The sequence below is a fragment of the Dermacentor albipictus genome, unplaced genomic scaffold (genome assembly GCF_038994185.2).
Source record: "Dermacentor albipictus isolate Rhodes 1998 colony unplaced genomic scaffold, USDA_Dalb.pri_finalv2 scaffold_14, whole genome shotgun sequence".
NCBI lineage: Eukaryota > Metazoa > Arthropoda > Arachnida > Ixodida > Ixodidae > Dermacentor > Dermacentor albipictus.
In genome coordinates, this window is record NW_027225568.1 from 5,159,213 (window position 1) to 5,173,145 (window position 13,933).

The following is a 13,933-nucleotide window of genomic DNA, read 5'->3' on the forward strand; positions in this document are numbered from 1 at the left end:
GCAACATGCTCAGGAGTTTCACCAGATGGCACCCCGAGCTCCTCTGGGCAACCGGGCTCCCCAATTGTAATGCCTGCATATAATTTTGAACCATACTCAATAAGGATAAGCATAGGGATAGCAGATTTAGGCAACAAGAGACAAATAGGTGGTCACGATAAATTCTCTGTACAGAACTCAACACAGGCTTGCAATCAACAGGAAAGCTGCCAACATCACACAAATGTCAACCTATTGTTGCGTACAGCAAAGCAAAACATTACAAGGAATTAACTGCCCTTGAATAGAATGCAGAATTATGCCTTTTTATAGCATTTCACGGTGCCTAGTGCCTGCTCGATTAGTAGAGACATCACAATGTATCAAAAGGGTGGCCTTGATATTATGGCTTGCTGCTCTGTGGTAATAGTAAAACACTTCTCAGCAGCCATGGAAAACTTGCACATGCAGTTGCATTGCAGTGTTATGAAGCTATGCTGAATGAAGTCTGCTTCTGCAAGCAAACCACGAAGCAACCACAGTTTCTTGGCACAACAGTGTTACACATACATGTGTCTTGCGCATCACACTGAGGAGGCCCTTGAGGTGGAGGCATCTGCATACTTCTTTCTGCTCCTGAAAATACCACAGGAACATTGGCATACGGCACATGTTTGTGTGTCTAAACACGTTATTTCTACATATTCTTGTGCAATCAAGTATTCAATAATGCATCACATGCTTACGTGCTTCCTTCCTGATGATATCCAGGGTTTCCTGAACTGTGAACACAAAGGTGTTTCTTATTTAACAACACAATGCTTGAATCCATTACATATAGCCGCAATGAAGGTCAGGAATAAAAGGAAAATGTAAATTTGTTAACTCACAATATGTCATCTGGCTCACGACTTTAGTTTGGAGGAACCCAATTTGTTCCTTGAGAGCAGCATTGTTTTTCTGTTCTTGTTTAAATAGCATTTTCCAGTATTTGATTTCTTTCATGGCACTTCTCAGCTGACTTGCTGGAATTAATGCTTCATCAGAGTCAGAGCTTGACTCCGACTCTCTGGCTGCAAGTTTGGCCATTTTCTGCACAATAAAAATGAATATTACTGTTGCACAATCAGGCCTCTAACAGATGCACCATAACGTAACCCCATGACTATGCACATAGTCAAATATAAAAAGTGAAGCAGAAAATAGTCCTAAAGAAGAACTTGTAAACCGACAACTACATATGTGCATTATTGCAGCATATTACTGCACATGATTTCAAATGGCCAGACTAAAAATAGAAAGGGCCCACAGGAAAGGTAAAGACCAATTCGCACCTTTCCGGCAGGAGCTGCCGAAGGCTTGGGCTTTTTCTGTGCTATGGTGCTTTTCTCCAATGTAGCACCACTGCCTGAAGTAGGAAGCTGGAAAATTTCATAACACTGCATGTAATACATAAAGGCATATGGCTAGCACCCCAGGAAAAGTTCCCGCACTACCTTTGCACGTTCTGCTTTATTTGCGTCTGCAACGTTCTCAGCAATGTGCTGCGTGTACCGCGAAAGAATACTTGTGTACTGTTGCTTCAGCCTTCGTTTGTTTTTGCTTTTGCAATTCCTGCAACAAGACATGCATATATATGCTGTGACAATCAAGTTTCGTATTGACTTATATTTTTACTGAAAGAGGGAGCATGAAAATATTGCTTTTGTAACCTGTCTTGCTGTTTTTCTTGTTGCCTGCTCCTCCTCCCCTTCCGAATCAACATCAGACGGATTGAGCTTAGGTATTTGAGGCCGCTTCAGCTTAAGTTGCCGCTGCATCTCCTTTTTTGATGCTGAAATGCTATTGAAATGAAGGCATACTTATCTGTCATGCACAGTGCTACACAAATCATACCAACCTAATGAAAATAGAGATGACATATATACTACCTTGTCAATTGGGCAAATTTCACAAAATAATTCTGTTTTTACGTGACAAATTCCAACTTAGTTATGATAACCTGGGGCTCTTCAGTGCGCTCCCAAACCTAATTACACAAGCATTTTTGAACTTCGCCCACAATGAAATGCGGCCGCGATTGAACTAGCGAGCTCGAGCTCGGCAGCGCAATGCATATATAATCAGTAAGCTACAAAGGCATTTATTGCAGCTATATGGAGCATTTTTAACAGCTAAGCTTTATATTAGTGACCACATTGAACAATGATGCAGCAATATCGCGGTCGATAATTTCGATACCGGTGCAGCTCGATCCTGATCGAAAGTGGGAATGTGACACCAGTATTACACAGAACCTTGATGCAAATCTCTCATGCCCATACATAGCAGGACGCGTTTTCCTATGCGCCTCAAGATAATCGGCTGTAATTCCCTCGGCGTTGTAGTTCGATTTGCCGTCGTTAGTTAGGCCCCTAGCCTAGCTAATCCCGACACGCGATTCTCTGCCTAGGACATCGCTATTCGACTGCATAAATATCATCGCAGTAACGTAATAAGCGCAGAAAATGTTAGGTGTTTGAGAACACAAAAAAAGGCTCAGTGTGACGATCTAATTACTTTCCAAGAACGCTAACGAAATAAGTACAGGACGAATGCCGGAAGAACAATCATTTTCTCAACACACATTGATGTAGACATTTTCAAGTGCCTTCCTTAGGCATTATGTGCCCTCCTGGAGCAGTTGTTCTAAGGGCCTACAGCGTTCTATGCCTACAGCACTGCTTCGATTGCACTGTCAAAGCACGTGCCAACAGTTGTACCCAATTAGTAGAAATAGAATGCGGGTAAAAAAAAAGTCACAACGCGTTTAATCAAATGAACATGAACCACTCACCTGCAAGTTTCAAGATTTGCACAACGTATTCACCGCTGTTTTCTTTGTCAGATGGATCACACCAATACGCATTGTAGGTTGTCCGGTTGTCAAAATCTGACTCATCTTTGGGGTTAAAGCTTATAATATCTTTAACCGGGATAGTATACAATTGGTTGTTGCCAATTTCCTCTACGAAACGCACGCACGCGAACATACTATATAGGAACTTCTGCCGCAGCGACGCAAAGAAAAGCCAAGAACTCCAAAACGCTGTTACGGTTCAACCACGCCGCCACTGCGACATAAAATAAAAACCCAACATAAAGGAAGGAAATGGAAGTGACGAAAACAAAAACGTCATGGGTTTTATGGTTGCTAGCCAAACAACGGGCACTTCAAAATGTAATCCTCAGGTATTCAAAAAAATACGCACAAACAACAAAGAACACGTTTTTTTGTGCTTTTTTTATTAAGAATAAATAATTGCTCTTGGATTTTGGTAGAATTTTACAGGTAGTGTTAAAATAGTATGACCACACGGCCGCTGCTTGTAGCAGCTTGATGTAACACTAGTAGTACGCTCTAGCCACCATGGCCATACTGTATCTATTCTACAAAGCAGTGCTGTTGGTGCGGTCGTTTAAGGGCTAGTAGTAATATCACGCTAGCATCGCGAGTGGAGATATTTTTGCAGTGTTTTCAGTCTCGCACGTTTCGGCACAGATTGTGTATACGATGGGTCCACCGAAGAGACGAAAGACATATTTGGATCCCGGATCAAGTGATTCCATACCGAAGACAACGAAATGGCGCCTTCACAATTCATCGTGCAATGCTTCGCAACCCATGTCGCCTCTTCATACACGGGCGAAAGATCGCATTCCTCAACCCGCACCTTCACCGGGGAGTTCGTTGCACCCTCGGCACGATCAGCATGGCGAGGAGCGCGAACTGTCATCTCCAGAAGTTTTTAGTGACGACTGCGAGGAAGAAATGGACGATGATGGCACATCACCGGAAATCTTTAGTTTTAGTGATGACTGCGACGAAAATTTGCACGATTCTGCGTCATTCCGAATGGACGATGGTGCCACATCACCAAGTACACCGCCTCAGGACAGCTATGCATCTGAGAATGTGTCCTCGGAGAGTAATGATACCTTTTACGCAGATTTAGCTGAACCGTTCAATGATGACGGGACACTGACCCGGGGCGATGCCTACATGATGCTCTTGGACGTCGCTGTCAAGTACGGCCTCTCGTGGACGGTAATCGAGGCCATCCAGAAATTTTTCAACAACCTTTTAGGCAAAAAGGCGTTCCCTGAGAGCAAATATTTATTTAAGAAGCTCTGTGGTGTCGATATCACAGATATCGTGTTTCACTTTTACTGCCCACATTGCAAGCTGTCGCTTGGAGAAACGAAGGGTAGTTTAGAAGAACGACGAAGACTTGAAGCTGAGTGCCAATTGTGCCATTCAAAATATGTTGGACGTGACCTCGTACGTTCGGGCAGTTTTTTCGTGAGCCTGCCTATCGCAAAGCAACTGGAGTTCGTGCTTTCTAGCAAAACAGCTGGTACTGCAGTGATGGATAGCCTGCATAAAAGTTCTGGAAGCACTTCAATGAGTGACATTACAGACGGCTCGCAGTACCGAGTGACGCGGGAGAAAGTTGGCATGGCTGCACACGACTTGACAGTGACTGTAAATTGTGATGGCAGCCCCGTCTTCAATTCATCGAAATACAGCATATGGCCAGTTCAAATAACCCTTAATGAACTGCCACCATTACTGCGTTGGAAGAACGTAATGATGCCGCTACTGTGGTATGGAAATGAACATCCAAACATGACGCTGCTGCTGGAAGCGTTTGTCATTCAGCTGCAGAAGCTCAACGCAAGTGGCATAACTTGGACATTCAACGACACGCAGATATGCTCAAAAGTAAGAGTCCTTGATGTGCAATTGCCATATATGTCTTGTCTAGATATATATATATATATTGATGCTTGTCTATGTAATTGTTCGTTTTGCAGGTGTTCTGCATCTGCTGCTGTGCAGATTCACCCGCAAGAGCAGCAATGCAGCACATGATGCAGTTTAACGGCTACTTCGGCTGCAGCTGGTGCTACCATCCAGGCAACAATGTAGATGGTAAGTTTCATACAAGAAGTGTATATTTTGTCTTCCTCGTTATTATAGCATTCACATGTGTCATCGGCAGATTCATTGTTTATCTGAAGTTCAACTCAACTTTAACCCAGCAGTGCAGTACGATTGTGAAGCTCAATAAGTTTCACACGCTAGCAGGTGTATAAAAGCGCCCAGAACTCAGTAGAATGTGAACTGGCAGTAGCCAGAAGAATCATCGTTTTATGAATCTCATGTATTTACATATAATCAGATTACTATCATGATACACCAGTGCCACTTGCTTGTCATTATATTTATAGCTTCGTCTCTTGTCTTGTGCAGAGTAAAATCACTAATCACTAAAAATTGGCATTTTTACTTTTATGAAGCAGTTAGGTTAACTGTGGGTTAAAAACACTGTTCTTAATTTTGTTGAACTACGTGCTGGCACACGGTCAGTACTGGATGTGAATGTCACCTTGTCACTTCTTTTTCTGCAATGCAGGTACAGTCAAGTACTGCTTAAGCGAGCCTCATCCTGACCGCACAGATGAAGAGCTAGTGGCAGACATGACAGCTGCCTGCCACACTGGCTCCACGGTGAAGGGTGTAAAAGGCCCTTCTCCTTTAATCAACCTGCCTGGATTTAGCCCTGTGTGGTCCTGGTGCCCTGACTACATGCACTGTGTGTTGCTTGGTGTTAGCAGGCAAATAACAGAGTTATGGTTGTCAGAGTGTGGAATGGACTATTATTGCGGAAGTCCTTCTACAATGAAAGTCATTAATGAAAGACTTCTCTCAATCAACATGCCTGAGTGCATCAGCCGTCAGCCAAGGGCACTGACAGTACGAAAGTACTGGAAAGCATCTGAATGGCAATATTGGCTGCTGTACTACAGCATGCCGTGCCTCAGTAATGTACTGCCAAAGAAGTATCTTGAACATTGGGGTCTCCTTGTAAAAGGAATGTTTCTCCTTTTGAAAGATTCGGTGTCACTGTTAGACATAGAGCACAGTGCCCGATTTCTCACAGAGTTTGTAGTTGGTGTCGAGTTTCTTTACGGTCAGAAGAACATGACCTATAACGTGCACCAGCTCCTTCACATCCCAAAGTCGGTGGTCCTCTTTGGCCCTTTATGGGCACACTCATGTTTCAGTTTTGAAGTGAACATGGGCAAGCTGCTGCGACTTGTGAGTTCTTCTAATGGAGTAGCCCTCCAAATTGCTACACGGTTGCTGCTTCACAGCAGTTTGTTTGCCCTAAAGGCATTGGCGACGGACTATGCATTGTCATTAATAGAAGCGAAGTCTAAAAAAATAGTTGGCAAAATTGTTCCTTTGGGAAATGGTGAAGCCGTCTCCAACAGTTTTCTCCGTGCTCACTCAGCATTGCTTGGATTTGAAGCAGTGGAGTATAAGAGAATAAATGTGAGCGGTGCCATCATTACTTCAGAGAAGTATATTAGACACATGGGAATAAATAGCACAGCCGTTATCTTGGCTGATGGTACCTATGCTAAGGTGAAAAGAATATTTTGTTGTAGACATGGCTCTACTGAACGGTTCTGCATAATGTCAAATGTGTACTCAGTCAATGCTTTGATGCCAACTGAACACATAAACATTGCAAAGCAACAATATGAAAGGCTGTTTGAGATTGATGAGCATGCCCGCCCTTGCATATACTTTGCTTTTGGCAGTGAAGAATTATTTTGTAATCTGATAAATAGTTATGAGTGGTCATAGGAAGACAATTCCTGATTGATAAACAGCACTCCAAGTACTATTGTGCTGTGTTATCGTTCCAAAATCTTAAACAGACAAAGGTTAAAGGGACAGACAACTGCTCAGTACATGAATCAAGATAACCCTGCTGATAAAATGATTCCCTCTTGTAGTGGCTAAAACGAGCCATGTTTTTTTCATTAAATGTGGATTTATATAGTTCATCACTAAGTAGCAAAAAGTGACTTTTAGCGGTCCACGCGGTGAAAACATGAAGCTGCATAAGAGGTCCACACTTGACCTTCTCCTAGTGTATGCGGTTCCTGGTCTTTTTATTAGTATTGTAATGCAGTATACCTTTTATTATTATAAGTTTGTCCTAACTTACAATGTGCAGATAAGCCTTCATTTGTAGTGATCAGAAAAGTGGCACTGCCTTCGTTTTTGATGAGTCGGCTTGGCTCGTCTATCGACAGAACAACGATGGGGGTCAGCCAATCATGACAGGCGTGTACTTGAGGAAAAACATGGTGCAAATAAATGTCTGTACGATGGCATGTACTTGTTGCACCAGTTTTTTATTTCCAAGAGTGGTTGAAAAGGTCAAAATGTAGGTAGTTACGACAGTTACACTCACTCCTGTGAAAGCAGAACAATGGGTGGCTTTAACAGTTTCCGAGGCGGACTATCAACATCACTCTCACTTCTCAGCATTGCTGGAAGAGGGGCTCTTAATTTTTTAGGGGCTGCTCAGATCGAAAAATTCTCCTTACTAAACATCCATGCACTTTTGGAAGTAACCGCAGCAGATGTAAACACTACCGAGGGTGAGCTTTGCGTTGCACCATAAAAAACTAGGTCCTTAAAAATCGATTCAGTCCCCTTTAAAAATAAAGAGCAACAGCTTAGCTACCTGTATAATTAAAGCTCCCACACAAACAATCCAAAAAGGTTCAGGTGTAGTGAAGGAATTGCATGATATATAGTAGAGCGTTTGGAAAGTGTCGTATATTTCGAACAGGGATAGGAGCCATAGGACTTGCACCAGAAAGTTTGAGAATTCGCTTATACAGCTTCCCTGCCCAACATACGAGCTGCTCAGATTGGCATACATCGGCAAAAGCTTTTTTCTTCTTTTCTTTCTATTGCACAGCTAGAAGGGTATCCTTAAATTCATAACAGTATTGTTATGACCAGTCGTTTCGTATTATTTTCTGCTCTCGTCAGCTCTCGCTCGTACTTGTTTGGTAGTTGATTGGTTTGGTTTCATATGCACTTGTTTAGATTGTCATGGTGAGAAAGAAATGGGTTAACAGGTTCACAAAACAATTCACACTGCAAGAAATTGTGCAAAAGCAGCGCACTTATACCAGCTCAACGCACAGAAGTGCTCACAACTGCGTGCAACGAATACGAACAGTAATATTATGTCGATGTGGCTTCACCCTTTAGAGTGAGCTGGCGGCCCCGAACATTTAGTGCTGCCCCTCGGAGGATGGCCAAAACACACGCAAGTTCTTGGCGCACCCTCAGCACAGTGAGGCGCCACCACTCGCACACCTCTCATAATATTCTTGCTCTGTGATGTTGCATCACGTATTGAAAATCTGTTCTTTCTCTTTGTGTATATATATATATGCATATATACATTTGTGTGTCTGTTTGTAAGATGCCACGATTTGTCAGAACCTTTTTTGCTATATGTGAGTTGTTCAATAATTAAAGCTGTATACTACGATATTTTTCATAATTGTCCTCATTGGCTTGTATGCCATGCTGTAACAGTAGTAGAGGCATTTGTAAGGCAATGTAGCCTTCAGCCTTTCACCTTGCGTGCAAGAAGGAGAAAAAAGTGCAAATTCAATTCAATAAAACATTGTTATGAAATTACACTTGTATATTCTCATTTTAGTAGTGATAACACCACATGATCTGGCACGCATGAATATAATGTTATGCAGACATATGTTATCTGGCCAGAATAATATTAGGGGCTGAGCAATACATTTGAATGTAGAACCTAATTTAATTTTCCCTATTGATCACTTGGTAATTTCTCTTTCATATGCCTGCAGGTTGATTGTTTTTTCATATGGCCAACATATGCTTTACACTTGCTTTCCATTACGCGCCTTTTAAAGCAAAATGCATGTGAATGTTTTCTTGCACAGATTACATATGTATTTGCCGCACACTACATTACTGTTGTCGCGGTTCTTGAGCTAATAAATTTGCTGTTTGACATTCAATGTGGCTACAAGCAGCACTCTAATGTACTTAGGACATAACTATAGGCGAGTTTATTCATCTGGAAGTATATTGATCTGCATTTACTCCATATTGTGTATCATAGAATGCATGCAATGATAACGCACTTCTAATTTTCATGTAGTCACATAAGCAAATTTACAAGCTTTATGAATGCATGCCAAACCTTATGTGTTTGGCATGCATTCTGCTTTTTTTTGGCATGATCTGCTTTTAAATATTTAACTACAGCAGCACATTCAAGGAAGTTATGTAGAACAGCCTTTATGCAGCTGAAATTACTTTTGTCCACTGGAACTGTAGAACTTTCAGCTCGACATAACTTATTCCAACTGGAACTGGAAAATTTCCAACTGGACATATGACTTCCCAACTGGAACTAGAAAATTTCCAGCTGGGCATAAAACTTCCCAGCTGAAACTGGAAAATCTCCAGCTGGAAATAAGACTTCCCAGCTGAAACTGGAAAACTTCCAGTTGGAAATAGCAACTTCCCAACTGGAAATGGAAAACTTCCAGCTGGGAAATGACATTTCTAGCTAGATATGGAAAATTTCCAGCTTGGGGAGCTGTTTCCAGCTAGAAAACAGGCTGGAAAGTGATTTTCCAGCTGGAAATTCCCACCTCATTTTCATGTGGGTTTGATTGCACTTTGACGTGCTGACTGCTAATGATGCCTTTCAAGCGTGCCCCCAACTAGTGCTATTAATAGTTACCCGAATGAGTATTTTGGGCCTCACTAAGCTAATTATGTTTGATAATTGTTCTCTTATTCGCATTACTTGCCTGGGTCATGTAGCCAAAATAAACAATGCCACCATATGAATGTGTGTTTGCATGCAAGCTGCCAACAGTGGCGGTAAATTTCGCATTCACTACTGCTGTTTCACCTACAATGGCTACGACATGGCTGCACTTTGAAGTGGAGATGCTGAAGGTGCCTTTGAAGCGTGCCCGACGACTGTTATTCCAGCACAGGGTCCGTCATGCTCGTAGGTGGCTGCCCATAAGAATATTTTGGGCCTTCTGACATTGGCATTGTTAATCTCAACGGGCTGAAAAAAACAATAGGGGCAGCACAACTGCACGCAAAGCACAATGTGCTTTGGCGCGCAGGCTGCTAGGAGTTGCTGTCACTTTCACGTTGACTACTGTTTTTTTGTGTGAAGCTGGACAGTGGCTGCGCGAATGAGCATTTTGGGCCCCACATAGTTATGCAGGGTTAATAACTGCATTTGCATTCAGAATTTCCAGCATTTCAGCACGTTTCCAGCCAATTCTTATATTGAGCACGATCTGTGTAGGACGTTGCTTTTTTCAGAATTGGACTTCCAATAAAAGAAATAAGTCACCAAATGAACTGCTTACTTATTTGAGGGGTCACAGGAGAATGCTTGGCTACTGCGAACCCGCCGGCAAAATTCTGGTAGCCCTAATAAGGGCTGTTCTTTCGTTAATAAGAAGCTGTTATGCTTCATCGCGTGGCCCAATGCCGGACAGCTTGCAGTCGCAGTCGCTTTCTTCACTGTCATCTTCACCCACTTGGATGATGATGGGTTGGATGCGGTCACTTCCAGACGTATCAAGCCTGAACTTTGCCTCCAGGTCCATCACGTGGCGAATGTTCTTCCTCCAGTCTTCTGCCGTTACGTGTTTGATTTTTTCTCTCAAGACGTCTTCGACCATGGGTAGCTTGAAGTCTCTGTTGTCCGCAGCAATCCCATCTTTCACCTTTGCCCACGCGAGCGCGATAGGACTAAATTCGCGGTGGTACGGTGGCAGCCTGAGTACAATGCAACCGGCCCTTTCAGCTGCATTGTCGACGATGTAGCTCAGAAAGCGTGGCTTTACAGATGCTACCAGCTCATGCAGCTGCTTTCTAACCATCCTTTTTCTGTAGGTGACGTTTTTGCTTTTGAACCACTCCTGTATTTTTTTTCCTTCTTCCAAGCTGTCATTGGCAATTTCTCTTCTCTCCAGGAATGGTAACGTGCATTGTTGAAAACAATGACGCTACCAGCGGGCAACTTCTGCAGAACGCCATTAAACCATCCCTCGACGCGATTGCCGTCCATTTCTTCATGGTAGTTGCCTGTTTTTTGGCCACGGAATCTATCTAAGCAGCGGTCGACGACGCCATCCTCGATGCCGATGTGCGTCACAATCATGCGCTGGCCTTTTCCAGAAGGTTGTTTCAGACCCGTCGACAGGCCATTAGCTCGAGCGTATAGGCGTCCGCGCTTCTGCACCACAATGTCTGTCCATACGATCGACCCTGTGTGTCCCACCGTCACCCATGTCTCGTCCAGGAAAAAGATCTTTCGGCTTTCTGCCTGTAGGGTTCCACGTCAAGAAGGTAGCGGTTCCACCATTCAGCGATGTCATCGTGGTCGATAATCAGCGAATGGCGGCTCCTCTTCTCAGGCTTGAATCAGATCTCGACAAGCTGGGTATGCACAGTTCACCGCTTCAGTGATGGGAGATTCATTGTTGCGTGTGCCGAGGTATGTATGGCCGGCAGGAGGTCTGGACCCCAATTCAGGCAGAGTCAGAGACGAGGAGAGCTTTCCCGGCGAAGAATTCTTTATACAATGTTTGCACGTTGTCGTCGTTATCAGGAGAGAGACCAACAGAGCAGCTGCAAGCTGCTTAAATAACACCCCTCAGTCCCCAGATTCCCCAGACAGCCCCTAAGGATGAAACAAGGTCGAGAGAGAGGGTGTCTGGGTAGCCTCCGTGGTCATATATATAACGCCATTCTCGGTGGCCGGCGCTTTCTCGAACCGCGCTGCGGCATCGGGCCGATCTGGCGGTCAGTCAGAATGGTGCGCCGGGAAAGTTTTATGGTCGGCATAGGACAAAGGGAACCAACTGCAAGGCACAGGGTCGAAACACAGCCCTCCTTTGGAAACCGTCCCAAACACAGCGGGAGTCCTTCGTGTTGCGGGCGCCGCCGGACAAAGGAGGGGGGGGGGTTGCATTGCTGCCGGCACGGGGAGGGGCCGAATAGCAGTCCGTGATCCGGTGGCCGCTCAGCCGCGCAGCACGTACGTTGCCACAAAGTAACGAAACGCGCTTGGCCCTAAAGTGACCATTAAACATTTCGAATAATTCATCTTAGTTAATTAACTATTTCAGCGGAATATAAAAGATACTCTTAGGAAGGCCACATGACGACACGCTATATGTCGTTTGTTTCATTCAGCTGCGCCTAACCGATCTTTCTAAATCCTTGGCACAAGTTACGTGAAACACCCTGTATAACTAGGCGAGAATTTAGTATAAAAATAGAGCTAAGCAATAAAAGCACATTCTTAAATGGACAGTATAAAGAGAATGTTAAAAAGCATTAGTAAATTGCCGTTCTACAATACCACATTCCATTTTTACCGTGAGAGTAGACTTAGTGTGCCCAAAGACACGCGAGAACAAAAGACTGTTGACGACGCACGTTGTCATGTTGAGAGCAACAAGTTCCCGTATCAGCTCACTATGAAGCCATCGATTTGGACGAGGTCGGCTCGAGCCTAGTCCATAATTTATCACTAAATATGTAGTACATAGATTTCTAAACATAGAGTTTCCTACCATAATTGCTAGAGGGAACTCTGGCGCTGCAATCGTTCAGCCACCGTGGGAATGATGGTTAGTACGCGGATTTGTCTGACCTTCATGCTTGTGGATTCAGACGTTCTTGCGGGTTTGCTTATTACGCTTTGTAGGCATTTATTGTCGTAAATTTCAGAGCAATATCTATACTCTTCGATGTGCAGAACACGCTGCGGACACGCAAAATAACTTCTAATTGCAACGCTTGAGCTTGTCGAGGTGGCCAAATCGAAAAGCTCAAAGCATCTCAAGCATAGGTCGGCGCACTCACCCAGTAGTGCACTCACTCACACTCACTCGCACTCATTTCAAAGGCGTGAGTGTGAGTGCGAGTGAGTGCCAGTGAGTGTGAATGGAGGTGAGTGAGTGTGAGTGAGTGCCATTGAGTGTGAGCGCAGGTGAGTGGAGGTGAGTGTGAGTGGAGGTGAGTGTTGTTAAGAACGTGGAGGCGCTGTTAAGAACGGCCCAGCTGAGGTGCAAGTTCTACCAGCCAGTTGCGACAGCGGCGTCAACTTTCTCGGAACGCCACCGTTACGCTCTAGCCTCGTCGTCGTGTTGACTGAATGCGATCAGCGGACCAACTATTGTTACGGAGCCCGCCACCGCCACCCTGGTCTGCCGCGAGTGGGGGAGTGCTCGCGGAAACGTAGTTCGAAGCTCCTTCCCACGCGCCGTCCAAGACGCAAGACAATGGGCACCCGGCCGCGCTGCGGGGTTAGCTCGGGGAAAAAAAGGCACCTTTCCTGACACAGCCCCGAGTTCTACGAAGTCCATCTGACGTCGGCTCCGGACCGTGAACCTGTGCGGAAGTGTGTGTGTGTAAGCCGTCCCGCAGAGAGGCGGCTTGTTTACGATGACTGGACGAACGTTTCCGTCACCTTCTGATCGCGGGGGGACCGAGTGTTTATAAACCGCTATTGCGCGGCTGCTCAGTGCACTTTTTCAAGCAGTCATCCTAGACTGATGTAGATACTGTAAATAAACTGATATTCCTCGTTCTCGATGAGAAGCAGTCCTTCCCTTCATGAACGTCCTCAGCGTGGATAAGTTGGACGACGGTATGGGCCAGCTACCTTCGAATTCACGCCGGACTCCAATCTTGACAACGAGTTACGAGCGATGGGGTTGAGCCCCCAATCCTAACAACTGGCTGACAGCGGTGAGATGTACTTTGCGACGTGGTGCTGTGTCTGCGGTGAGTGCTTGGTTCTTGCTTTGACTAATCTTCATTTTGTGGTTGTTCTGTTTAGAACAGTAGGGAAGCTAGATTGTTGAGTATTAGCTAGACTGTGTTTTCCTAGCTAGATTTATCGAGCAGGACCAATGCAGTAAAGCAGCGATCATGGAGTTAAAGAGACTGCTGAGAGACGAATTGTTGATTGTTGGTGAGGAACTGGAC

At 44.5% G+C, this 13,933-nt stretch overlaps 2 protein-coding genes across 2 annotated transcripts; one reads left to right on the forward strand and one right to left on the reverse strand.

The window, feature by feature from the left end:
- Positions 1–3,643: 3,643 nt before the first annotated feature.
- Positions 3,644–6,835, forward strand: LOC139051792 (uncharacterized). The gene is made up of 3 exons (XM_070528782.1): positions 3,644–4,106; positions 4,862–4,954; positions 5,439–6,835. Exons 1-3 carry the CDS (start codon positions 3,644–3,646, stop codon positions 6,677–6,679), a joined length of 1,797 nt encoding a protein of 598 aa, XP_070384883.1. The 3' UTR covers positions 6,680–6,835.
- Positions 6,836–10,392: 3,557 nt separating this feature from the next.
- On the reverse strand, positions 10,393–10,812 carry LOC139051793 (uncharacterized). The gene has a single exon (XM_070528783.1). The coding sequence runs from the start codon at positions 10,810–10,812 to the stop codon at positions 10,393–10,395; it is 420 nt and encodes a 139-aa protein (XP_070384884.1).
- Positions 10,813–13,933: the final 3,121 nt, after the last annotated feature.

Excerpts from the sequence above, each read along its gene's own strand:
- LOC139051792 (XM_070528782.1), top strand. The coding sequence starts at position 3,644 with ATGTCGCCTCTTCATACACGGGCGAAAGATCGCATTCCTCAACCCGCA. Across the intron at positions 4,107-4,861 it reads ATTTTTCAACAACCTTTTAG|ATTCACCCGCAAGAGCAGCA; the intron begins GCAAAAAGGCGT and ends GCTGCTGTGCAG. Across the intron at positions 4,955-5,438 it reads TCCAGGCAACAATGTAGATG|GTACAGTCAAGTACTGCTTA; the intron begins GTAAGTTTCATA and ends TCTGCAATGCAG.
- LOC139051793 (XM_070528783.1), bottom strand. The coding sequence starts at position 10,812 with ATGGTTAGAAAGCAGCTGCATGAGCTGGTAGCATCTGTAAAGCCACGC.